Raw genomic sequence first — 24,052 nt, forward strand, 5'->3', positions numbered from 1 at the left:
CCCACCCTGGTGGCCTGCTGAGCAGGGGGGCCTGGCCAGCCCTAGGACCCTTCCAACCCCAGCCGGCGCCCACTGTGGCCCAGCGCCGGGTGGCCAAGCCAGAAGGAGAAGCGCAGCCTGCAGCAGCGGTGGCAGGATGCGAGGTGCCAGGAGGAAGGGGCTCTCCAGGGACTGCCCGGGTGGTCCATAGCTGACCCCGTCCCAGCTCCCGTCCCAGCTCCTCCCGCCCCGAGGCAGCCCGACCTGGAAGGTAGAGCAGGTCACTTGACTCAGGGTGGCCTCCCGTGCCCAGCCCCTACTCCAGGCGGGTGAGGAGGGAGGGACGCAAGGTGGCTGGGATGACGTGTGCCCCCCATCTGCACTCGCCTGCTCTGTGCAGGTCCAACGGGAGGCAGGGGTGAAGCTCAGGAAGGGTGGGCTGGGGAGAGGTGGCCTCTCACCCTGGAGGCCTGCTGGGGAGATGGGGAGCCCCCAACAAGCAGGACGCGAGGCACAGTCAGGGCAGGAGCTCAGCCAGCAGAGAACTTTCTTCCCACCACCCTCAGCAGCCCCCCAGTGCCGGAGCCCGGGGGCAGTGGGCCAGGGCTGTGTGCAGCCAGCCCACTTCCCCGAGGAAGGCCTGGGACCACCAGGGGAGCTGTGGACCACCAGCCTATTTTAATGCTAACCGTGGCTGCTTCCTGGCAAAAACCAGGAAAGGCCAGGCTGTCCCCAGCACTCAACCCCCAGCTGACCAGGGGAAGCGCCAGGGCTGGGACCCCAAGCCCTGGTGGTCTCCAGGCCCCAGAGCTATGGCAAAGGCCCCTGCCTTGGCAGGAAGATGGGGCGTCTCCCCAAGCGGGCCCTGCCCAGAGCTGGGGTGAGGATTGGCCAAGGGCCCTGCCAGGCCCTACAGGACCAGGACACCCTTCCTTCCTCCAGGAGGCGCTGCTGGTACAGCCCTGACCAGCTCCTGGACGCTACCTAGAATTCCATCCACGTCCTTGACCCCCACACTACCACAGGTGACCCAAACCTGGGGCCAGCATCAAGTGGGGACAGGCCTGCTGGGCGGCTCTGAACAAGGCTTGACCCTAGTGTAGCTAAGTCTGGTCCACTCCAGTTTAGCCCAATCCTGTTCTGGATGGTCTGACCGGCCCACTTCAAGCCAGGACAACAGAGCAAAGCCCAGTCCAGCCCAGTCCAGCCCAGCCCAGCTCAGCTAACAGTCCAGTCCAGCCTGGTCCACCCCAGCCCGGCCCAGCTAGCAGTCCAGTACAGCCTGGTCCACGCCAGCCCAGTCCAGCCCAGCCCAGCCCAGCTAGCAGTCCAGTCCAGCCGGCTCACCCTAGCCCAGAGTCCAGCCCAGTCCAGCCCAGCCCAGCTAGCAGTCCAGTCCAGCCGGCTCACCCTAGCCCAGTCCAGCCCAGCTAGCAGTCCAGTCTAGCCCAGTCCAGCTAGCACTCCAGTTCACTCCAGTCTAGCCCAACCCTGTTCTGGATGGCCTGACCAGCCTACTCCAAGCCAGGACAACAAAGCAAAGCCTAGTCCAACCGAGCCCAGACCACCCAAGTAGCAGTCCAGCCCAGTTCCATCCAGCCCAGCTAGCAGCCCAGCCCAGTCCACCCAGCTAGAAGCCCAGTTCAGTCCAGCCCAGTCCAGCTAGCAGTCCAGTCCAGTCCAGACCAGCCTAGCCCAGCCCAGCCCAGCCTAGTCCAGCCCAACCAACAGTCCAGTCCAGCCTAGTCCAGCTATTAGTCCAGTCCAGCCCAGCCCAGTCCACCCTGGTCCAGCTCAGCGCAGCCCAGCTCAGCCCAGTCCAGCCAAGTTCAGCCCAGCCCAGTCTAGCCCAAGCAGCCCGAGCAGCCCGGCCCAGCCCCTAGCACAGCGTGGTCCAGCACAGCGTGGTCCAGCACAGCCCAGTGGCCTTGGCCCAGCCCCAGGGCCGGGGAGGGGGTGGGCAGAGATGAGCCATGCCAGGCCCCACGCAGCCAGTGAGGAGTGCCAGTGCCGACCAGGCCAGGCCACCAGGAGGCGGAGTGCCGTGTCCTCCCAGAAGGCACGCACCTCTGGCCATGCTGGGCCATCTCGATGGCCCTCCGCGCGGGCACCGGGGAGCCGCCATCTGTCACGCTGAGCACCTCCATGGACTTGCGTTCGGGCCGCCGCTTGCCGTGCCGGTTCAGCATCGGGGAGTCCACACGCTTCCGGGGAGGGTCTGTGTGCAGACAAGGGTCAGGGCCAGGCAGCCCGCCGGGCGTGGGAGGGGCAGCATGGGGCCAGGCCACCCTGCCACCTTATACCTATTTCATTTCTGGGGGGCAGGTCTTCGTCCTCGTGACTCGGGTACCTTTCTTTCCGGTCCAGGAGAAGGAAATAAATCATCTTCTCCTGGTTTTCCCTGCAGTGGGTGAGAGGCACCAAGAAAGGTGGGCAGGTCCATTCCCGGAGGGGGTCCCACCCCACGGCCGCCTGCCTGGGAGGGGCCGCAGGGGCCCCAGGCTGGCCACGTACTCCTCGGACAGCAGGTCCTGCAGCAGCTTGTTGCGATCTCGGAAGCAGCCCAGCGAGTGCATGCTGTCCAGCACGTCGGGGTCGATGTCCTCCAGGCTGGGCAGCGAGCGGATCTGCACCTTGCGGGGGATGGGCTGCTCTGGCTCCGGCTCGTTCTTGCCTCCTCTGTGGACGACAGGCACGGCAGGGTCACGCGCCGCCCCTCCGCGGCCTGGGGCTCCTCCGCCCCCACCCTGAGGTGCCGGGAGGGCGGGGCCCACCCCTTCCTGGGGCCCCGAGTCTTGCTACTCTGCCTGCGCCCAGCCCTTGCACACCTCCTGCGTCCTGCCTGTGCCCAGCGCAGGCCGGCCCGGGGGCCTTGAGCCAGGAGCGGCTGAGGCTGGGGGCAGGCCTGCGCTGGGCCGGGTCACCCCCCGCCTTCCCTAGCAGGCCCTCCAGGCCACGGTGACAGGTGACAGGCAAAGCAGGCGATGTGGGAGGAGAAGCTACTTACATATACCATATGTGTTTCTGAATGTGCTCTAGCTACAAGGAAAGAGAAACAGGGAGTTAGTACGAGGAGGGACGGAGGAGCCCACGTTAGGAGGCCAGAGGGGGCGGGAGGGGGAGCGCGGGAGTGTGCAGAGAGCAGGACAGGAGGGGGGAGGAAGGGGCTGGAAGGGGGAGAGCGTGGGGAGGGGCTGCGTTCCTGGAGGCTCCAGGCAGGCAGCCCTGACCCTGCTCACCCCCAGTGGAAGAGAAGGAAGTGGGGCAGGGCTGGGGGCCGGGTAGCAGAGGGCGTGAGCACGGAAGCAGAGCGGCCTCCTGTGCACAGGGAGGGGCTGGGTGCAGGTGTGAGCAGGAGGCTTGGGGGCCAGCCCTGCTCTCCCCTCAACTGCACTCGGGACAGCCTGGTTGGGAGGGTGGGCGAGGGTGGCCTCTTGGCCACTGGGCCACCTCTGTCTGGCCAGGGGAGTCCTGCTGCCCTTGCTCTGGGACCAGCCCTCCTGGCACTAGCTGAGCCCTAGGGAGGCCGGAGGTGGCCAAGGGGGGCTTCTCTCAGAAGTAGGAGCTTCCCTCAGACCTTCCCCGGCCCCCAGCTGCCATGAGGAGTGCTCGTGAGCAACTATGCACGCTGACCAGGCCCTGGGAAGCCCGGGACACGAGGGCCAGCATCAGTGGGCGCCTGCCTTCCAAGTACACCAGCACTCCCAAACCACACCTGTGCACATACACCCACGCACACGCAAGTACACGCCTGTGTATGTGCACACACACCAGTGCAACTGTGTACACACAGCTGTGCATGGTCACACACCCAGGCACATATGCACATACCCTGTATGTGCCCACACAGCCATGTGCATAGCCACACACACACACACATACATGCCTGTGTATGTGCACACATGTCCATGCACCTGTGCACACTCAGCTGTGCATGGCCACACACCCATGCACACATGCACATACCCTGTATGTGCCCACACAGCCACGTACATAGCCACACATACAGTACACACCTGCGTATGTGCACACGTCCATGCACCTGTGCACACACAGCTAAGCAAGGCGGCACACGTGCACACACTATGTATATGCCCACAGAGCCCTGTGTATACCCACACCTACACAAGTACACGCCTGTGTATGTGCACACATGCCCATGCACCTATGCACACTCAGCTGTGCATGGCCACACATCTAGGCACACGTGTGTATACCATGTATGTGCCCACACAGCCCTGCATATACCCACACCCATACACACACATGTACACGCTTGTGTATGTGCACACACACCCATGCACTTGTGCATACGGAGTTCTGCGTGGCCACACACCCAAGCACACGTGCACACACTCATGTGTGCCCACATAGCCATGCACATACCCACAACTACACGCCTATGTGCACACACACACACACGTGCACCTGTGCACACACATCTGGGCACACACAGTCATACATGGCCACACACCCAAGCATGTGCACACAGCTATGTGTGCCCACACAGCCATGCGCATACCCACAGCCACGCACATCCAAGTACACACTGTGTATGTGCACACACGCCATGTAGCTGTGCATTGCCACACACCCAGGCACACACACACACCCAAGTGTGTGCCCACAGAGCCATGTGCATACCCACGCACATGCAAGTACACGCCTGTATACATGTACACACACCCGTGCACACCCAGGGCCCCCCTGTACCACACTCACTAGCACAGGTGGGGATCCCTTGCACAGGCCAGCCTTCATCCCTGGGAGGAGACGCTGGAGACAGAACCCAGGCCCTAACATGGTGGCCCCAGGCAGGGACCTTGCGGGTCCAGGAGTGGGTGGGCTGCATAAGGGGGAGAGGGGAGGCCCTCTGGCCCCTCTGCGACGCTGGGACCCACCGTGAGGCGCCGGGCCGCATCCACCTCGATCATGCCGCGCAGCAGGCTCTGGCAGTCGGGCGGGATGAAGTGCGGCATGTGGAACACGCCCCGCTTCACCTTCTCCAGCAGCTGCCTCAGGTTGTCATCATCGAAGGGCAGAGCCCCCTGCCGACAGGGGCACTCGGGTCACCTCGGGAGGGGCGCCCAGAGGCAGCACCGCGGGGGAGGGGCGGGGGGCCTTACCACCAGCAGGGCGAACAGGATCACACCGCAGCTCCACACGTCTGCCTTGCGGCCATCGTACTTCTCCCCCTGTGGGCAGCAGTGGGGTTGCCAGGGTGAACGGCTGGTCTCCGCAGGAATGGGGGCGCCCAGGCTCAGGGTGTGGGAGCTGGCCAGGGCCTGGGGATCTGCAAGGCTCGGGTGGCGACAAGGGCAGGGCGTGGGGGGCTGAGGCCACTTACCCGGATCACCTCGGGGCAGGCGTAGTGGGGAGATCTGGAGGCAAAAGCGGCAGTCAGGCAGAGGTTCGGGACCTGCTGTCTACCCTGGCTGTCCCACCCCGCCTGGACTCCGGGCTGCCCCCGGACCACAGCAATGGAGACACCTGGAGGCACGTTCCGCCTGCAGTAATGCCCCTCTGGGGGGCCCCCAGACCCACGAGGAGGCTCAAGGGGCTTTGATGCCAACCTCCCCACAACCTAATCCCTACTGCGTGCTTCTGGGGGACACGGAGGCACGGGAGCCTGCGGACCCAGCCACATTCAAGGGTGTCTGCTGCCATCCTGGTCCCGGGAAGGGCCATGGGGCTGAGTGCACACAGCAGGAAGATGGCCACGCTGAGGCTCTGGGCAAGCAGGCAGCCACCGGGACCAGACTAGCCTTCCAGGGTCTGCCGGGAGAGCCGAGGGAAGGCCTGGGCCTCACTGGTCACCAGGCAGGGCCCCTTCACTGCAGCGCACTTTGCAGCACAGGCTGGGAGCAGAGCCAGAGGTCCTGGGGCTCCAGGTTCCCCGGGCTGCGCAGCCGAGACCACTGGTGGCATCTGGGGGCAGGGCAGGGCCTTCGGGGGCAGCAGCCTGGCCCTCTCCTGGCCCGGCAGCCCCGCTCACCCGCAGCTGGTCTCCAGCAGACTGTCGCCAACCTGCAGCGACGCCATGCCGAAGTCGGCGATCCGGATGTTGTTTTTCTCATCCAGTAGGAGGTTTTCCGGCTTCAGATCCCTGTGGCTGGGAAGGAAGGCGGGGTTGAGGCTGACCAGCCCCTAGCTGCCTCCCCTCCCCAAAAGCCCATCCACGCTGCATGGGGCCAATGGCAACCCAGCCTGGTGATGTCACAGGCAGCCAATGGGAAGTCGCCTGCCTGGCAGCTGTGGTCTTGGGGACAGAGAAACAGGGACCCTCTGGGGTCATACCACATGCTCCCACCCACCCTGGGGCAAGCTTTGCTTTACTCTCTGGGCCCCCCACCCACCATAAGTGCTCTGAGCTGAGGCCAACCTGGGATCCCCAATGGCCCCAATGGCCTGGTGGCCTGGCCCCAGGACCTCTTAAGAAACCTGAGGAGGGGGCTCCTGGAGCCTGGGGTGCACACCTGACATAAGCTTCCTGATGCTCCTGAAGGGGGTCAATAGAAAGAGTACTGTCTGCCCCAGTGGCGTGGGGTGGTGCCTGATAGGGAGGTTGGGGGGTACCTGATGGGGTATGGGGAGTCCCTGATGGGGGATAGGGAGCACCTGATGGGGTGTGGGAGGTTACCTAATAGGGTATGGGGGTACCTGATGGGGGGCGGGGGTACCTGATGGGAGGTGGGAAGCACCTGATGGAGGACGGAGAGCACTGGATAGGGGATGGGTGATACCTCATGGGGGATGGGGAGTACCTGATGGGGGATGGGGTGGAGGGTACCTTGGGGAATGGGAGGTACTTGAAGGGGGATGGGAGCACCTGATGGGAGGTGGAGGGGTACCTGATGGGGGATGGGAGCACCTGATGGTAGGTAGAAGGGTACCTGATGGGAGGTGGCAGGGTACCTGATGTGGGGTAGGGGGTATGTGATGGGAAATGGGGGGTTACCTGATGGGAGACAGTGGAAGGGGCACCTGGTAGGATGGGAGGCACCTGGTGGGGGGTGGGGGCATCTGATGGGGGATGGGAGCACCTGATGGGGATGGTAGGGGCCACCTGGTGGGGAATGGGCCCCTGGCAGGGGGTGAGGGCCTGCCTGGGGGGATGGAGGCGCCCTAGCACGGGAGGGGTCAGCTGGTGGGGCTGGGGGCACCTAGTGGTATTGGGGCACACACCATATGGAGTGACTGTGGCAGAAGTCTAGCGCAGAGATGATCTGCCGGAAGAACTTCCGGGCCTCTTTGGGGGTCAGCCTCCCCTTCTTGACCAGGTAGTCGAAGAGCTCCCCACCAGACACGTGTTCTAGCACCAGGTATCTGCAGGGACAGGTGGGCGTCGGGTGGCTGCACGCGGTATGACCAGCCCGCCTCGGGGCCACCCGGCCACAGCAGCACCGGCCGCAGGCTGCAGGCCACCAGCCCGTCCCAGCGTCCAGCACCCTCAGCATGAGGGGCCCTGCCTGCCTGCCCACCTCCCGGCAGGCCTGCCTCCAGTGCAGCCATGGGCGGGGCGGGGGGTGGCCTGATGCGGGGAGTCTGGGAGGAGGGCCACACCTGTCCCCCTGGCTGAGGGACACTGTGGCCACTGACCCCCATGCAAGCTGGGGTCATGACTATTCTAGGCTCCCCCTGGCTAGCCCCACTTGGGCTCCCAGAGCAGACACTCAGGCCCTCGGGGAGCCCTGGCCACCAAGGCAGACCCAAGGGTGGGCAAGGGGCTGGAGCAAGGCATGGCTGGGGGCCCCCAGGGGTGGCCCTCAAACTGGTTCTTGGAAGATGGAAGAAAAAGTGTGGAAGGAGGGCCTGAGTGGGGGGGGGGGGCAGCTGGCAGGTGGTAACTGTCCCCCGCCTTGGCTCAGCATGGCCTGGTGGCCTGGACAGGTGCAGGGGGTGAGGACTGGGCCACCAGGAAGATTCTGACAGGGCCTTGGGTTTCCTGGCTCTGTGGGCCAGTGCCTCAATGCCCACACACTGGGGCAGGGCACTTGCCCTGGGGCGGTGGCCTCAAGGGGTGGCACTCCCCTCTGCTGCATCATGTCACTGGCCAGGCCCAGGGACTGAGGACCCTCTGGGCTACTGTGCAGGGCCACGGTGGGGCGGGGCAGGGCAGGATGGGGAGAGCGGGAGGGGCAGGGCAGGCTGTCTCTGGCCTGCTGATGTCTCTGGCCTAGTGATGGTGGCTGCGGGGGGAGCCTCCCCAAGGCAGGTGGGGAGGTGCAGGATGGCCCCCAGGACGTGTGGACAATGATGCCTGCAGGACCTCCCAGGAGCTGCTGGTCTTGCAGAAATGGAAGGGTCAGTGGGGGTGGAAGCACAGGGAGCCTTAGGTGGGAGTGGGGGTGAGGGAGTGGAGCTGGAGATGGGGAGGGAGCCCTAGTGGGGTTCAGGCAGGGGGCGCCATCCTGGGGGTCCTGCCCTGCTCCTGAGCAGGAGGATCCAAGCACAGCACAGGCCACAGCCTGCCCTCGCTGGCAGAGGTCCCTGCAGGCTCCCTGGGCTGCTTTGGGGCTGAGTCCTGGGGAGCCCTGATCATCCTCGTGCTGGGCACGGCGTCCCTGTCATTGGGCCTTCACCTGGGCTGTGCCCCCCCCCGCCCCATCCTGCTGTCCCAGGCGCCCCCCCCTTGCTTCCTGACTCCCGCTGAGGTGGCCTCCTTGGGGCCGAAGGCTCTGCCCTTCGTCCCACCCCTGAGTCTGTCCTCCCCAGGATCTCAGCAAAAATGAGGGCTGATGGGTTTCCTGCTTGTTGTATGTGGAGGCAGCCAACACCTGCCCCAAGCTCACGGGACATTGCTGGATGCTGCAAGGGGGGCCCCCATCAGGCTGATGGTGAGGGTCATGCAGGTGTGTGTCTCGGGGCAGAGGTCCTGCTCACCACGGTCAGGGGCCCCAGGACCACGACCTGCCACCCGGCACCCCCACACCTGTACTGACCGGGCAGCTCCTGTCCCCTGACCCTCAAACACTTGGAGTTGGCCGCTCATGCCACTGGGCCTCTGGCTGGCACACAGCGGGGACACCACAGCGATGAGGAACAGGCTCAAAGAGGGAGTAACTTGTGGGAGGGTCTGGGCTTTGGACTGGGGGCCCGTCCTCCATCTGTAGGCCCGAGCCTTCCTGCTCCCCCCGGGGCAGCCCCTGGCAGCCAGCTTCGTGCCCCAACTCCCGCTGCCCGGAAAACTGGGCAGGCTGGGGATGGCCACCTGGGGCCAGCTGGTCCCATCCATCAGACACCCTCTAGGGTCCCCTGGGCCAGCCCCCTGCTCACATTCCCTCAATCCCAACGTCCCCAAGGAAGTGCCACTGGAGCCCCTCCCCGAGGGCCTGTGCATGCATCACAGGCCGAGGCCCTCCTGCAGTCACACAGGCAGCAGTGACACGGCTGGACGCCCCCTTGCCGTGACCCTGGGAGTGACCGCCACCCACACCCCAGGTGAGCTCATGGAGGCCACAAAGCTGCTGACTTGGCTGGGGGGTGACGGGGCCCACTTTCCAACCCAGGGGTGCCCGAGATGTGGGATTCCCGCTGGCCTCGGAGGTCAGCCTCTCAGCACCATGGGAACCGGACGTCCCAGGGAGGGTGGGACAGCAGACCGGTGAGGGGCGCCAACCGGCCCTGGGGTCCAGTCCCGTGAGAGAGCTGGTGGGGCTCAGTGGGAATACGGAGGGTCCCTGGGAGCCCTGGCAGTGGCAGGGCTGGGGGTGCTCACTGGGATCCAGGGCACCTGCTGCTTGACCCCGGCTGCCAGCCTGGCTCGCCCTTCAGAGCCCTCCTGCGAGCTCTGCCGCCGGGGCCCCCTGCCCAAGGGGCTGCCTGTGCCCTCCCCGAGGCCCCACGGCCTCACCTCTGCCCCCACCCCGGCTCTCCAGACCCGGCAATACCTACAAATATTTTTTGTTTTCATAAACATCGTGCAGCTTTAGAACGTGAGGGTGCTCGATGAGCTTCAGGATGGCGATCTCCCGCTCCACCTGCATTGGGGGGAGAGGTCCAGCTGGGGGCAGGCTCATTCCCCTGCCCCCTGCTTCCACCCACCCCGTCCCCTCCTACTCGCAGCCCCAGGCCAGGCCGTGCCTGCCCTCGGTCCCTGGCTGGTGGGGATATGGGGGGATTGCGGGGGCCATGCCCCCTTGGACACCCTCGCTAGGTTCGCGGGGGCAGCAGGAGGCTTGGAGCAGGTCCAGCCTCACGATGGGGTCTGTACCCCTGTAAAGAAGGGGGCTGCCTCCGGCCCTTCCACCCTGGCCCTGCCGCTGAGCTCCTGTCTCTCTGCTCGCAGAGTTTATGGGCGTCTTGCACGTCTTGCACTCACTGCCCCCAAGTGAACACGTGAGTCCCGGTGAGTCCAAGGCAAGGTCAGGGTCTGCCTGCCCCCCAGCAGCTCCCCCCTCACCCCTCCAAGCAAGCATCTCCTTAAAACTCCCCCAGCTTCGGTCCCTGGGGTCCCCCCACAAGCCTCCACCCCCAGGCAGCCTGTCACTGCCCTCCTGGTGTGCTGGCCCCTCATGTGCCCCTTGGGAGCCGTCTTGGGGAGCGACGGAGGCGCCGTCCCCGGGGGGAGGGCAGCCATGCTGATAGGAACCCCAGCGTGCCCCCCCACCCCAAAGGTCTGAGCACTCTACACCCATGGCTAAGCAGGAAGATGGGGGACCGAGGCTGGAGCAACCCCTTCCGCCCGGCAACCTGTCCCAAAGGTGACAAGGGGTTCCCAGGACCGGGGAGGGAAGGGGCGGCAAGCAGGAGGGGCTGTGCGGTCCCCCAGGAACTGTCACTTCCTCTTTCCCTCCTCAGAGGCAGGGGCCTCCTCCCTAATCTGACTAGGGAAACTGAGGCCCAGTTGGCTATCTCAGCGGGTTGGCACAGCACCAGGACTGTGCCCAGGATGCGGCCTGTCCCTGTCCCTCCCAGGCCCCCGGCTGAGGCCAGGAGAGAGCAGGCAGGAATGGGGGACAGCCAGTCGCAGGGTGGCGGGCACGGGCAACAGACGGACGGAGCGAGTGGGACCGTCCTGCGGGCTCCTCACCACAGGGCCGCCCACCTGAGCTCACCTTCATCAGGACGGACTCGCTGAGCTTCTCCCGGTTGACAATTTTAATAGCCACCTTCTGGCACGTGACACAGTGAATCCCCAGCTTCACAAGGCCTGCGGGTAGAGAAGCCCCCTCAGACCCAGGCCAGCAGGGTCCCACCTGCCCCCCGCACCCCCTAGGGCCCAGGCCCTGCCCAGTGCACCCCAGCGGGACCCCCACAGCTGCCGTGGGCCTCTCACACTCCTCGGTCACTGCCCAGAACACACCACATCGCCTCCCATGGCACCAGCCCTCTGGCCTCCTGGAGCCCCCACCCCAGGCCTTCAGCACCACCCATCTCCCCCAGCAGGGAAGCCAGGGTGCTCTCAGGTTCAGGGTCTCCCCCTGCCTGGTCCCTTAGGGTCCCCTCCTGCTGGATGCTTGGCCTCTGCCACCCTGCAGCCCAGACCTGTCAACCTCCCTTGGGTCCGCAGACCTCCGGACAGAGGTGCCCAGACACTGGCATCCAGCTCACTGGTGTGCCCAGGACAGCAGGATGGGCCTAAGGCCACTCCCTGGATGGCACCACCTGGCCTGCCATGCCCCGTACCCCCACCCCTGGACCCCCTCACTTGTCCTCATGCTCACACTTCAAGGACCTGAGTTCTGGTTGCCACCCCCTTGTCCCGTGACCACAGCCAGGCACCCACATCCCTCTCTCCCTCCTTCCCACCTCCCCACGGCAGCCTGGCCCCCGCCAGCATCCTGAGAACCTCTGGCTGGACTGCACTGTGGCCTTGGGCCCAGGACACCCCCTCTGGTGCTGAGCCCGGGCCCCAACCCCAACATTCTCCAAGGTGACTCCCACTCCCAGGCAGGCATGTGAAGGTTATCACAATGGTCGGCCCCACCTCCAGCGTGTGGGGCCACGGGGGACAGGGGACCCGTGCACCTGGCATTGCAGCCTGGCTTGGGGATGCCTTTTCTGTGAACACTGAGGGACGCCCACACAGCATTATCCAGAATTGACCAAAGCCGGGACTGACGGCACGCCACCCCGTGGTTCTGGGGTGACCTGCGCCCCACCCCCCACTGCCCCGTCCAGCTCTTGCTGCTTTAACCATGACCTTGAGCTCCCTGTCAGGCTCACTACCTCCCTGGGATCACTCTACCCACTTTTACGTGGGGCCAGGGGAGGGTTCTTACGAGTTTGCAAAAGCCCTTTGATGTTTATGGGAAATGAATCCCTTGTCATGTGTGTAGAAAACACGATCCCTTAACGGACCACACGTCCATAACTTTATGTGGCCTCTGCGTCCTTCCACGGAGCACGGTCACGGCCGTCCTTCCCAGCTCAGCTCAGGCCCTCCCCTGCTGTTGGGACGGACGGGCCTACAGGCCAGCCTCTCCCTGTGCGTGTGAGCGCGGCCCAGAGAGCGTGGGGCTGCCCAGAGCCCAGAGCAGTGCCAGGCAGGTGCAAGGAGCTGGTGGGCCACGCAGGCCTTCGTGGGCAGTGCCCACGGGCCGGAAGCTTATGAGCGTGCTCAGGGAAGGACAGATGGGCTCCTGCACCCCGGCAGGGTGTGCCCGCTGAGCCCCCCATGCCGCCCCAGCTCCCACCCCAGGGAGGCCTGCAGACTCCTGGGCCTCTGGTGGCCGCCTTTGATCCGGCCCCGAGCCCTGTGATTCCCGGTCAGCAGGAAGAGCACAGAGGACAGAGCAGGAGGGGGGTGGGGGGTGCCAGCAGGTGTGCTGTTGGCCTCCGTCTGTGATTCAGGCTGGAGGCCCAGGGACTCACTGCCCACAGGCCGGCACCAGCCCTGCCTCCAGAGCCAGAGTCAGCAGCAGAACCTCTGCGTGGCCAGTCCCCAGAACAAGGCTGACAGGCCAGGAGGAGCCGGAGCAACAGGCAACAGAAGCTGCTATCCCAAGGGGGACAAGCTCGTCCAAGGCCCGAAGGCCCAGGACAGATGCCAGATGGGTGGCCAGACACCTGGAAGGAGACAGCAATGGCCCAGAAACGCCTGGATCGTGAGCCCGAGGACCCCACAGGGCAGAGCTCCATCCCTGGGCATGCGCGGAGACAGGTGGGCACGGCCTTGGGCCGGCTCTGCACGCCAGCTCCTGGGGCGAAAACGGGCAGGGGGTCGTGATGTCCCCAGACAAGAAGGAGCTCCGTAATCAGGGCCCAGGCAGAGGGTATCACGCAGATGGGACGGTGCGCTCGGGCACACGGGCGGGCAGGGGCTCGCCGGGTGCAGGTGACCGAGGACACACCTACACGCACACCTCACACAGCAGCGCACACTCGTCCTCACAAGGCAGGAATCCCAGACGTGTGGGGAGAAATGTCCTGCTTCCAGGAAAATAAATGGGTGTCAAAGGGACAGGGCGCTGACGCTGCGCCGGCCAGCTCTCTGGAAGCAGAGCTGTGCAGCTGGTACACGGCTGCCCAGAGGCCAGAGGCCAAACGGCCCAGCAGACGAGTTGTGCCAAACAAGCCCCACTGGCCTGCCCCCCAGAGCTGCTCACGGGGCTGTCGGCCTGACCACCGGGAGCCATGGCCAGGTGCGGGGGGGCTGCCCTGGGCACGGTCCTGGAACTGGGGCAGCTCCTTCCCTGACTTCATCTTATTCCCCTTGCTGCCTCTGCCAAGGATGTGTTCAGTCCCCACAGACTCCTACACACCCCTCAAAACCCAGCGTAGAGGTGCTCCTCCTTAGTGAGGTGTCCTGCCAGCCTGGGCTGTGTCCCCTGGGGTGGGGTGTTTGGGTTCCTGGCAGTGCTGCCACTTCCCTGGAGGCAGGAAGTGACTGTGTGCCCTCAGGAGCCCCCTACGCAGGCTCGAGATGGTGGGAAGACAGCTTCTGGGGGGAAGCCCCCCATCACTCTCCGCCCCCGCCCGCCTCGGCTGAACCGTGTCTGGTCTACTGTGGGGGAAGCTGAAAGCAAGGTGACCACACAGCGGAGTGACCATGAACCTTCCCCACAGGGCCACTTTAGGTCATTACCCGCCCACACCATGAGCACGCATGCCCTGGCCACCTTCTCTGAGTGTCTACTATGTGCCCGGTGTTAGGGTCCTCCAGAGAGAGGAACCTGGGACCTGGAGGGATGAACGAACATATGCCGCACACGGGCCCCGTGATGTGGTCAGCCACGCCTGTGCCCGCTGCCCTGCCAACTGCCACGGACCAGGGCACGTGAACCCCACAGCCTCTGTGGGGACCTGGGAACACCACCGGCCCTGCCTGCAGAGTCCCAGGAAACGATGCACACAGGGCTCCTGCACCGGGGGAATGGAGCGCAAGGGAGAAATGATGGCTCTTCTCAATCAAATCACCAAATATCTAGATCAATGGAGACCTGGGGAAGCCCCTCCCATTGCTGACTCAGGTACCCTCAAGACTCGACTGGCCCTCGACCCCCCGCACCATCTGCAGGGCTACCCTGCCCCCCACCCCTGCACTGTCCGCAGGGGCTACCCCGCCCCCCCCAATGTCCACAGGGGCCGCATCATCTGGCCCTCAGGGGAGGAGTGTCTGCCAGAAGGTCCTCCCGTGGCTCCCCACCTGCGGCGGCTGGCGATCCCCCTGCCCCTCCAGAGGAGGCTGAGAGCAGTGGACATGGGACCCAGGGCAGGAGTGGGTTGCAGGCTCCCACGCGGCGAGCCGTCCAGACACAGGAGTTTCCAGGGAAGAGGGAGGCTCCCTGGAAACTGGAACCCGCCTGAGAACCGAGGCCACTGTCCGAGGTGCTGACGGAGCCCACAGCCCCGGAGCTCACACGGGGGACCACCCCCACGGTGTCAGCTGGTCCTTGGTTGTGGGGGACAGGCGATAGCAGCTCCCACTGCGGGTTCTGGGGAGGGAGACTCATGATGGGGGGGACAAAGGAGCAGGGCAGCGCGGACCCAACCTCATGGGGCTCCGTCCATGAGTTGGGAGAAACCAGCATCCAGCCACCAGCGCTCACAGGGCCACTCCGAGGGTCACTACTACCTGGGACAGGAGGCCATCCCTCCTCCAGCACGAGCGGCCTCCGTCACCTCTGGGAGCCTGCAGCCGACTCCCAGGACCACAAGCACAGCTGAGAGTGACCCATTCTCTGCCGCACTGTGGGGCTCCCTCATGGGCATGTGAGGGCACAGTCCCTGTGGCCCGCGCAGCACACATACCTGTCTGGCTGGGGTGGATGGGCCCAGTGACCCCTCCTGCTTGGGCTCTCCACACCAGCTGTTGGAAAAATAAGTCAGCAGGGCTGGCGGCCCAGAGCCAGCCCCACGTCCCCCAGGCTGGGCTGCCCACAGCAGGCAGGGCAGCGGGAGAAGCCGAGAGGGCGGGCAGGGGCAGGGTGGGACTGTGAGTAGGGGAGGGACTGAGCAATACTCCCCCCACCCAGCATCAGGGCACAGTATCCTCACGGGAGCAGCCTGGGGCCATGCTCAGAGCCCACAGGCTGCCCTTGACCATCATGGGACCTGAGCTGCCCAGGCTCTGCTCCCAGGTGCCAGGCAGCCCCACAGGGGAAGCTCCAGACACAGCAGGTGGTCTCAGCTGGTCCTTAGCAACCTTGTGGTCCTGCCCTGGCCACTGTCCCCACATGCACAACTGCCCCATGCTGAGGCCAGGATCCACAGGCCTGGATCTGGACGCAGAATCAAAAGGGAGGGACCAGGCATGGTGTTCCCCACGGGCCAAATGCCTCTGATGGGAAGTGGATGCCTGTGGGTGGGAGGGGGGGCAGCCAGAGGCCGTGGGCCACAGAACCAGCTGGCCCAGGGGAGCTTCCCAGAGAAGCTGAGCATAGAGCTGAGCCCGGAGGAAAGTGGATTTGGGGGGCTGCAGAGGCCCCACTCCCAACTCCCAGGAGCAGCTCATGGGCACAGGCCATGAGCACAGACCGTGCCCATAGGGGTGCGGATGTGTGCAATGCTCCCAGCTGCACCTGCCCTGCAACCTCTGGCCTGGTTGTGGCTCTTCCTGCCACCTTGTCACCCTGCCTCCCCAGACGGCAGCAGCAGCCTCCCAGAGGACCCCTAGGGACCCCACATCCTGGAAGCCCACCTTCTGGCCACGTGGCCGCTCCTGCACTGCACCACCCTGGCCTGTGTGGACAATGAGATGTGGCAGAAAGAAGCCCTCATCCTTCAGGGCAGGTGGCTGCTTTCGGGGAACCAGCTTCCTTTCAGGGTCTGTTCCCTGGGATCCCTGCTCTGAGGAGCCCGTGGCCTCGTCCTGAGGTGACGCCCTGTGGCCAAGAACAGAGGCTTCCAGCCAGTACAGCCTCAGCCCAGCTCAGCTATCCCTGGATTCCCCTGACCCTCAGGAACCATGAGACAAGGTTCACGTTCTGGGGGGACCTTGTTGGGTAACAGGTAGTGAAGATGCTCTGCCCTCCAAGCACCGGGCTCCAGCTGAATGCCCAGGCCAGCTGCACCGCCCGGCAGTGGATGGCCTGGTGGCCCAGGCAGGTGCCCCGAGACTAGTGCCCCAGCCTGAGTGTCCTCACCTCATCTGTGCAAGTAGGGAAAACAGCCCGCCCCACACAGGCCCTTGTGCACAGCACGGGCTCTGTTCCTGACACTCTGGGACCTCCTGTCCGCCACAGACAGCCCCAGGCACCCACCTGGCTGTGTCCCAGGGCGAGAGCCCCTCTGCCATCATGTCTCAACCCCCAGCTTGCTGGGCAGCCCTCCAGCCTGGGTCTGAGGACTAATGCCCCCCGGGCCAGGGCAGGGGTTGGTGTGTGGCTGGGAGGGGACAGTCAGTTGCATGGATGCTGGTGGTGCGGAGGAGCTGATGGTGCCGGCCATCTGGTTCCTGCTGGGGCACAGTGCAGCCCGGTCCCGGGGTGTCTGTATCCTTCTCCCTTCAACACCAGGGCAGTTCCTGCCACTGGGAGTCTGCTGAGAAAAGCGAACCTCACCCTGCAGCATTTCCTGCACCGACCCCACCCCTTCACCTGACACAGAGCCCCCTCCACTGTGGGGCTGGACTGGAGGCCACCCCACCAGGACAAGGTTAGGGTGTTCTTTGCGCCTCCTGGCTCTCCCCTACCCCTTCCTCACCCCCACACTCTGCCTCGTCTAGGGCTGGGGCACCCATGGAGGCTGCAGGAGGCCCTGGTGATGCCCACGCTCCAGGTGACCACCAAGGGCTCCTGGCAGCCAGCTGAGCCACTCCTGAGCCCACGGGCAGGAAGCTGTGGTGCAGAACTGGGGACACCGTGGGATCTGCCTGGGGCCCCAGACCACAGATAGATCAGGTAGGAGGTGGAGTGGACGGTGGCCTCAAGACGTCCTAATGCCTGGACCCCATGAATGTGGTCTTATTAGGGGGAAAAAAAAGACTTTGCAGAGGTAGATTTGTAGATGTCAGTGTGAGTGTCTCAGCACTTAGGGTGGCCCTAAACTCAGGACAGGGCTTCTATGAGAGGCACAGAGAGCGCGCCACACACACGAAGGCAAACGCGGGACACGGCTCTATGGGCCAGATGGACAACACGCCCGGGCGTGGGGGGTGTGGGGGGGAGGCCTGGACCAGTCCCTACAGGTGAGCAAACGAGATGCTCGTGTTCTGGCAGCCGGGGCTGTGGCAGTTTGTCACATGGGCAGTTCCACGCCCGTGATATTTATCTTGAGTTTTCTTTTGTCTGGAACCTGATGCATCTAAGGGTCTCTGTTTCTCCTTCGACAACCCCAGCTAAGCACATGTCTCCAGACCCCTCTCCATAGCGGGACCTTCTCTCCCCCCGACACACACTTGGCAAACTGCTATGCCCAGCCACAGTGGGCAGCTCCCAACAGCATTCAAGCACACGCATACACACACACACACACACACACACACACACACGCACGGGCTGTTGACCCAGCAGGAGTCTGGGGACTTTGAGGACAGGGTTTGCAGGAGGTTCGGGTTCTGCTTCATTGGTAAGAGGCTCTCACTACTGCCCTGCCTGCACCAGGCACAATCCTCCCCTCCAGGGGGGTGAGCTGCACTCAGTCATCTGGGGCCATGCTAAGGCCCTGGGGCAGGGTGGGCTCTGGGAGGGGGGTTGTGGTCAGGCCTGGATGTGGCCGCCTGTTCCATCCATGCCACTGGCCTAAAAGGACGTTCCTCAGGATCTTCCACTTGAACCTTGATCCTTACAACCACCCACTTCCTTTCTCAGAAGAGGAAACTGAGGCTGGGCCTGCCTGACCCTAGAGCCCATTCTTCTACCACTGCCCAAGGCATTAGGATAAACCTGCCCATGCCTGGGCCTGGGGACAGTGCTTCCCCTGCTGGTGCAGGCACAAGTCCCACCCCCCAGCACCCCCAGCACAGGCTTAGGGTGTCAGCGGGGTGCTGAGCAAAGATTTCAGGGGTGGGGGGGGTGGGGCGGGGCAGGAAGCCTAAAGGTACAGAAGGGAATGAGTTCAGGTCCCCAGCCCCTGCTCCTGACCTGGTGGGGGGTGGGGGGAAAGGTGTCCTTTCAGCACCACGGACAGAGACTGGCGTAGCCTCTGCCTTGGGGGTCCCGGGACAGCAGGCGACGTGCTAGGGGCTACATGGCACCCTGGGAAGCATCTGTCAGTGCACTCAGGGCACCTCCTGGAGCCACACCCCTGCTCTTTCCTGAGCCTGGCACCAAGGCCTGCCGGGACCACATTCTGGGGGGCGTGGCATGCTGGCAACCAGTAAACCCAGGATATCAGTGGAGCGCACACCTCCCTGACGGCCCTTCTGGCCCCAGAGCTCTGGCACCCGGGCACTGGGTGCAGGTAAGGCCAAGGGACCAGCCCTGGGAGGCTGGAACACCTCCCTCTGGGTGGGGGGAGGTGCTACAGGAGCCCCCATTCCTCCTGGAAGGGCATCCTACTTGTGGCAGCCTGTAGTGGGGAGTGTCCAGGAGGCCAGGACCTGCCGGGGGGGGGGGGGGCTCACTGCACTCACAGCGCCAAACGCCCCTGGGGTGAGGTGTGACAGGGGTGCCCCCGGGGTGAGGTGTGACAGGGGTGGAGCCTCGCAGAGGGATGGCTGCCTGCTCTGGTCTCCAGAGGGTCTGAGACCCCGGCTCGGGGAGACTGCAAGGTCCCTCAGACCTCCAGTGGGATGACATCACTGCCCAGGTCCCCCTGGGGGTCCCCGGGCAGGAAGCCCCCCCCATCCCAGTCCTGGGTGGTCCTAGGCAGCACCTCTTAACAGCAGAAGGCTGTGCTGGGAGCCAGTCCTGGTTATTCCACTGCAGGCATGTGTGAAAGATGGGGGTGTGGGCCGTGCTGAGGCCTTGCCCCCCCCACCCCGGCTGCCTCCCATGACCAGACAGTAGACCAGGCACCCCGCTGTCTGTGCCCTCTCCAGCTGCTTGACTCCCACCCCCACCAGCCTTACCCTCCTGGTAGTGGCCGGGCTGGGGACATTCGGGAATGGAGGCCCAGCTGTAGGCTATACGCGGGGTGTCAGCTCCACTGAATAAATGGCTACAGGCCCCAGTGTCCTCCCAGCAGTTCCCCCGCACTCTGAGAGGGCACCCAGATGCAAGACCTGTGCCCAGGAAGAGGGTTTGGGGGCTCCTCACCCCCCACATACCCACAGGGCCCGCCATCGCTCTCTCTTCTCTCCCAGGCCCTGGTGCAGGGCCCCGAGCTCCGTCTGGCTTCCAAGGCCACTCCTCTGCAGGCAGAGGGCAGCTCCTGCGACTGCGGGGGTGGGGGCACCTGTGGGAATGGCGGGGGCACCTACAGGGGTGGGGGTGTGGGGTGGGGGTGCTCCAGCCCCCTGTTTTGTTCCCAGGTTCCAGGAGCACCCCTGCCCTGCTGCCCCGGATGCCCCAGGTCCCAGCCCAGGGGTGCGGGGACCCAGCGGACTGGCTTCAAATGCACCTCCGCAGCCTCCCGGCTGCATCCCCGCCCCCCGCTGCCCCTTTGAAGTTGCCCAGACATCAAAGCGCCCCTGTTCCCACAGCACCTCGTGGGCCTGCCTTCTCCCCATCCTCCCCCTTCTTCCTGCCCCCACCTACCTCCTCCGGCGGTGCCCCTGGGCCCCTTGCCCCAGCTCTGGGAAGTGGGCAGTGTTGGGCTTCAGCCCTGCTTCTTCCCCCAAACCCTTCCTCCTCCTCCTCTATTTGGGGGGGGGGGGTGCCCGGATTCCGTGCCCCACCCCCAACCTGCAGGGGCCCTATCCATCCGCCATGAGGCCCACGTTTCCGAGCTCCGTGGAAGCCTCGCCGGCCGGGTCCACCAACACCCCCACACCCCACACCCCACCATCACGCGGCCAGCTCCAGGTTCGCACCCACGCACGCTCCTCCTGGGCTGGGAAGGAGGCCCCGACCGGGTGGGGGGGGTACCCGGGAAGGGGACAGGGAGGGATGGAACACTGGCCCCCAGCAGCTCAATCTCAATATAGATGCCGCTGTTTCCTTCGCCCACCAGGCGCCAGGGGGGAGGCGGTGGCGCGCGTCTCTTGGGAGACAACTGTTCACGCTCTGAAAAGGAACCTCTCAAATTAAATTAATTAAGGCCTGAAATATTTCACACCCGCTGCAGCCGCTGGGCTGCCTCTGCCAAGCTCCCCGCCCTCCCCACCCACAGCACCCAAACACCACGTGGGGGCCGGCCACCCCTCTGCAAGATGGGCTGGAGCCCCTCCTCCTGCTGCCCTCGACCCATGGGAAGAGAGGTGGGGGGGGGGAGGGCGGTAGGCGGAGAGGCCAGCTCCCTACCCACCCCCATCTGTGGCTTCCCGCCTCCCTGGCTATTCCAGAGCTCCTTGCGTAACAGTGCGGCTCTTCTGGTGCCCAAAAGCCCTTCCCAGGGGGAGCTGGCCATCTCTGCAGCCCTGCAGTAGGCAAGGAGGGCTGCAGTCATCAAAGCCTAGTCCCCTCCCAGGGTGGGGGCTTCAGTGGCTCCTTCAGCCTTGGGGGATATCCAAAACCTTCTCCTGCCTATGGTAAAGATGGCATGAGGACCCCACACCCAGTGCAGTCCTAAGCATCCTATATTTGATCCCTCCCCCTCCCAGAGGCAGTCTGGAATTGCACTCATCAAGAGGCCCAGCTGTGTAGCCAGGGGTTCAAGCAGAGCCACAGGGTCTCCACCGTGGGGTCGGTCCAGTCCACCCTCTCTCCACAGCCCAGAGTCAGCCTTCAGAGTCTTGGCATGGATTCAGACCCAGAGCCAGCTGAAAATGAGAAGACAGTCGCACATGCCCCCTCCTCCAAAAAAGCCCCATCTTGGTTCTGCACCCAACTGGAAGATGCTGGTAAGAACCGCCCACCGGAGCCTCAGGGCTAAGAACTTTCTTGCCAGGAGCCAGGTAGAGGGTTGAGGGGTCATGGCCCTCCTGGGGACACAGACCCTCCTTCCCTGTGAGACACTCAGAACAGCCTCTTGAGTCAAAGCTGAGAAAGGTGGAGATGCTGGGTGCCTGCTGGCCCCCAAGGGGGTGTTGAGCACCAAGGTCTCCAGGCTCAGTGACGAGGCAGTCTCTACCCCCACCAGAGGCTGGCATATTCAGGAGTTACCAGAGGCGTCTCCTAAGTAGGCTATGAGGTATCCTTCAGAAGGTGTCTCCACTGTGGACATATGACAAATCCAAGAAGGAAGCTGGGAGGAGGAAGATGGGCCCCAAGGGGACTTTGCTGGCCAGGTGGTGGAAGAGGAGGCATAGTTGGGTGGAGTTCGGAGAGAAAAAGGGAGGGCAGGGACAGATGCTTGGGGTGGGGGGACTTTGGGAAGAGATCCAGGCTGTGGGCAGGTGCCCTTGTGTTTGTCTCCTGTCAATGCCACCCTCTGGATTAAAAAATGAAGGAGCCTAATGGTGGAGAGGAGATCTCAAAACATTCTGGAAACAGAAAGCAGGGGGCAGGTGATGAGGGACAGGACAAGGACTGGGTACACCAGTCTCTGGGGGACCCAAGAGAAGCTCCAGATGCCAATGTCAGCAGGGAGTACAGGGTAGGCCGGAGAGTAGGGCTGCAAGACAGATGTGACACTTACGAAGGTGTCAACGTGAGGACAACCCAGGTTGATATCCCCCTGTCCATGCCAAGAATGGGATACAACCTGAGACAAAATGCAGTATTTTAGGGCCCAGGAGGCTGCCCTAAGCAAGTCTTCCTTGTTCTGACAGGTCTAATGCCCAGTCCCTGCCCGTGAACACACCCCCACCAGACCTACCACGCTCTGAGCTGTGAGCAGGAGTCCCCTTCCAGAGAGACCCAGGCAAGAAAACATTCCTACTTCTTACACAGAAGGAGCCACGCCACCCACCTAGGTCCCCTCATGTAGGTCAACAGCCAACTACATGCTACCAGAGGGAGTCCAGGACAGAGAATCAGAACTGACCTGGTAGAAACATCTAGAAAGATCTGATTATTGCATTGACTCACTCAGATTTAATAAGTTGCTACATCTATAAAACAAGAAATCTATAAAAAGGATGAGAAAACAAAAAAGAGCTCTAGGAAAGTAAAGACTAACTGCTAGAAAAAGCAGCAGCTGAAAGGACCAAAACACAGAGAAATGCCCATGAGGCTGAGCACAGAGATGAAGAGAAAAGGGGAACCAAGAAGTGACGACAACCCAGGAAGCTGGTATCTGATGAGAGGAAGGAGCTGGGAGTGTACAGAAGATGTTCCTGAGACCCAAGGCCCAGTGGGCATGGACTTGTCACAATAAAAGGCCCCAGAGCCTGCCCGGCCATGGAATGCATGCAGACCTACATCCAGGCACAGCTTCTGGACACTGAGATCCCGGGAGCTTAGGGTCTCCTTCACTTAGGATTTATGGGGCTTTTCCTAGTGATAGGCATTCAAAACAAGGGGGGATAAAGGAAGAAATGTCCACATTGTGGGTCTTACACTTTTGCTATACTTAGACCTAAACAGAAACTCACTGAAGTGGCTACTCAGTCCTGATCCAGCTAAAGTCCTGCACAGATCAAACTGACCAGACCCACCCTAAATGCCTGAGATGGAAGGGTAAGCCCATTCTGGAAAAGCCAAAAACTTTCCCTACTGCAGCTGAACTATCTTCCTAAATAAACAATGTCCAGCATACAATAAAAATGATGCCATATACAAAGAAGTAGAGAAATGTGACTTATACTCAAGAGAAAAAATCACCAATAGAAGCAGGCCAGAGCTAACAGAAATATTTATTAGAATTTTCAGAAAAGAACTTTAAGATAATATTATAAAAATATATTCATATATATTTTTATCTTTTCTCTCCCTCTTCTTTCCTCACAAATATATTTTTTAATTACAATAAAGGCCCAAAAGAATTAATTGGATGGGCTTAACAGCAGACTGGACACAAAAGAAAGGATTAGTGAACTCTAAGACAAGTCAATAGAAATTGTCCAAACTGAAATACAGAAAGCAAAAGAATAAAAAAACAAACAGCACATCAGAGACCTGTAGAACAACTCCAGAAAGTCTGACATAATTATAATAGGAGTCTCTTTCTAGAGAAAGAGAGAACAGAGCATAAGATATATTTTAAGAGATAACAGCCATGATTTTCCCCGAAAGGTATTACACACGTCAGCCCACAAATCTATGAAGCTCACAGAGGCAAAATCAGGAGAGAACATGAATACCCACACCAAGGCATATTACTGCTAACCCAACAGAACTGGAAGAAAAAGAGAAAATCTTAAAACTAGCCAGAGAAAAGGATGCTTATCACATCAGGGGGAGTGTCAGAAGTGCGTGACTTCTCACCACAAAGAGTATGGCCAGGAGGCAGTGGCTTAACACCTCCCCAGTGCTAAAAGAAAACCCGGAATTCTATATCCAGCAAAAATAGCCGTCAAAAATAAGGCGACATAAAAAACCTTTGTAAGGTTCTCCCCAAGAGGTCCCTGGCCTGAGACTCTGAGGACAACTGCTCTAGAGTAACCCCTAATGAGAAACTAAGGGGAAAGAGGTATAGGAAAAATATTAATGAGAATGGAAAGCAAAATAACTTTAAAAAAGACACCTGGTTGACATAAAATAAGACACAAAAAGAGGAACAAGTGTACAAAGAACAGATGGGACAAATAAACACTCCAACAAAG

At 62.5% G+C, this 24,052-nt stretch overlaps 1 protein-coding gene across 16 annotated transcripts in view; it reads right to left on the reverse strand.

Annotated features, from left to right (window-relative positions):
* BRSK2 (BR serine/threonine kinase 2) overlaps positions 1–24,052 on the reverse strand; it is a 61,374-nt gene that overhangs the window by 13,963 nt on the left and 23,359 nt on the right. For 14 of the 16 annotated variants that reach the window (XR_012013787.1, XR_012013789.1, XR_012013786.1 and 11 more), the window contains exons 2-12: positions 11,037–11,131; positions 9,874–9,959; positions 7,165–7,305; positions 5,975–6,091; positions 5,327–5,360; positions 5,106–5,174; positions 4,881–5,027; positions 2,987–3,018; positions 2,494–2,658; positions 2,283–2,380; positions 2,047–2,197 (exon numbers count right to left, since the gene is read on the reverse strand). Coding sequence is in view for 12 of the 16 variants with exons in the window: in XM_072790462.1 (XP_072646563.1) it covers positions 2,047–2,197; positions 2,283–2,380; positions 2,494–2,658; positions 2,987–3,018; positions 4,881–5,027; positions 5,106–5,174; positions 5,327–5,360; positions 5,975–6,091; positions 7,165–7,305; positions 9,874–9,959; positions 11,037–11,131 (1,135 nt within the window). In the remaining 4 variants the exon portion in view is untranslated. Of the gene's footprint in view, positions 1–2,046; positions 2,198–2,282; positions 2,381–2,493; positions 2,659–2,986; positions 3,019–4,880; positions 5,028–5,105; positions 5,175–5,326; positions 5,361–5,974; positions 6,092–7,164; positions 7,306–9,869; positions 9,960–11,036; positions 11,132–20,003; positions 20,180–24,052 lie in introns of those variants that run through there. The other 2 variants (XM_072790455.1, XM_072790460.1) reach the window with 2 other exon arrangements.

This window comes from Canis lupus, chromosome 21 (genome assembly GCF_048164855.1).
Source record: "Canis lupus baileyi chromosome 21, mCanLup2.hap1, whole genome shotgun sequence".
Classification (NCBI taxonomy): Eukaryota; Metazoa; Chordata; class Mammalia; order Carnivora; family Canidae; genus Canis; species Canis lupus.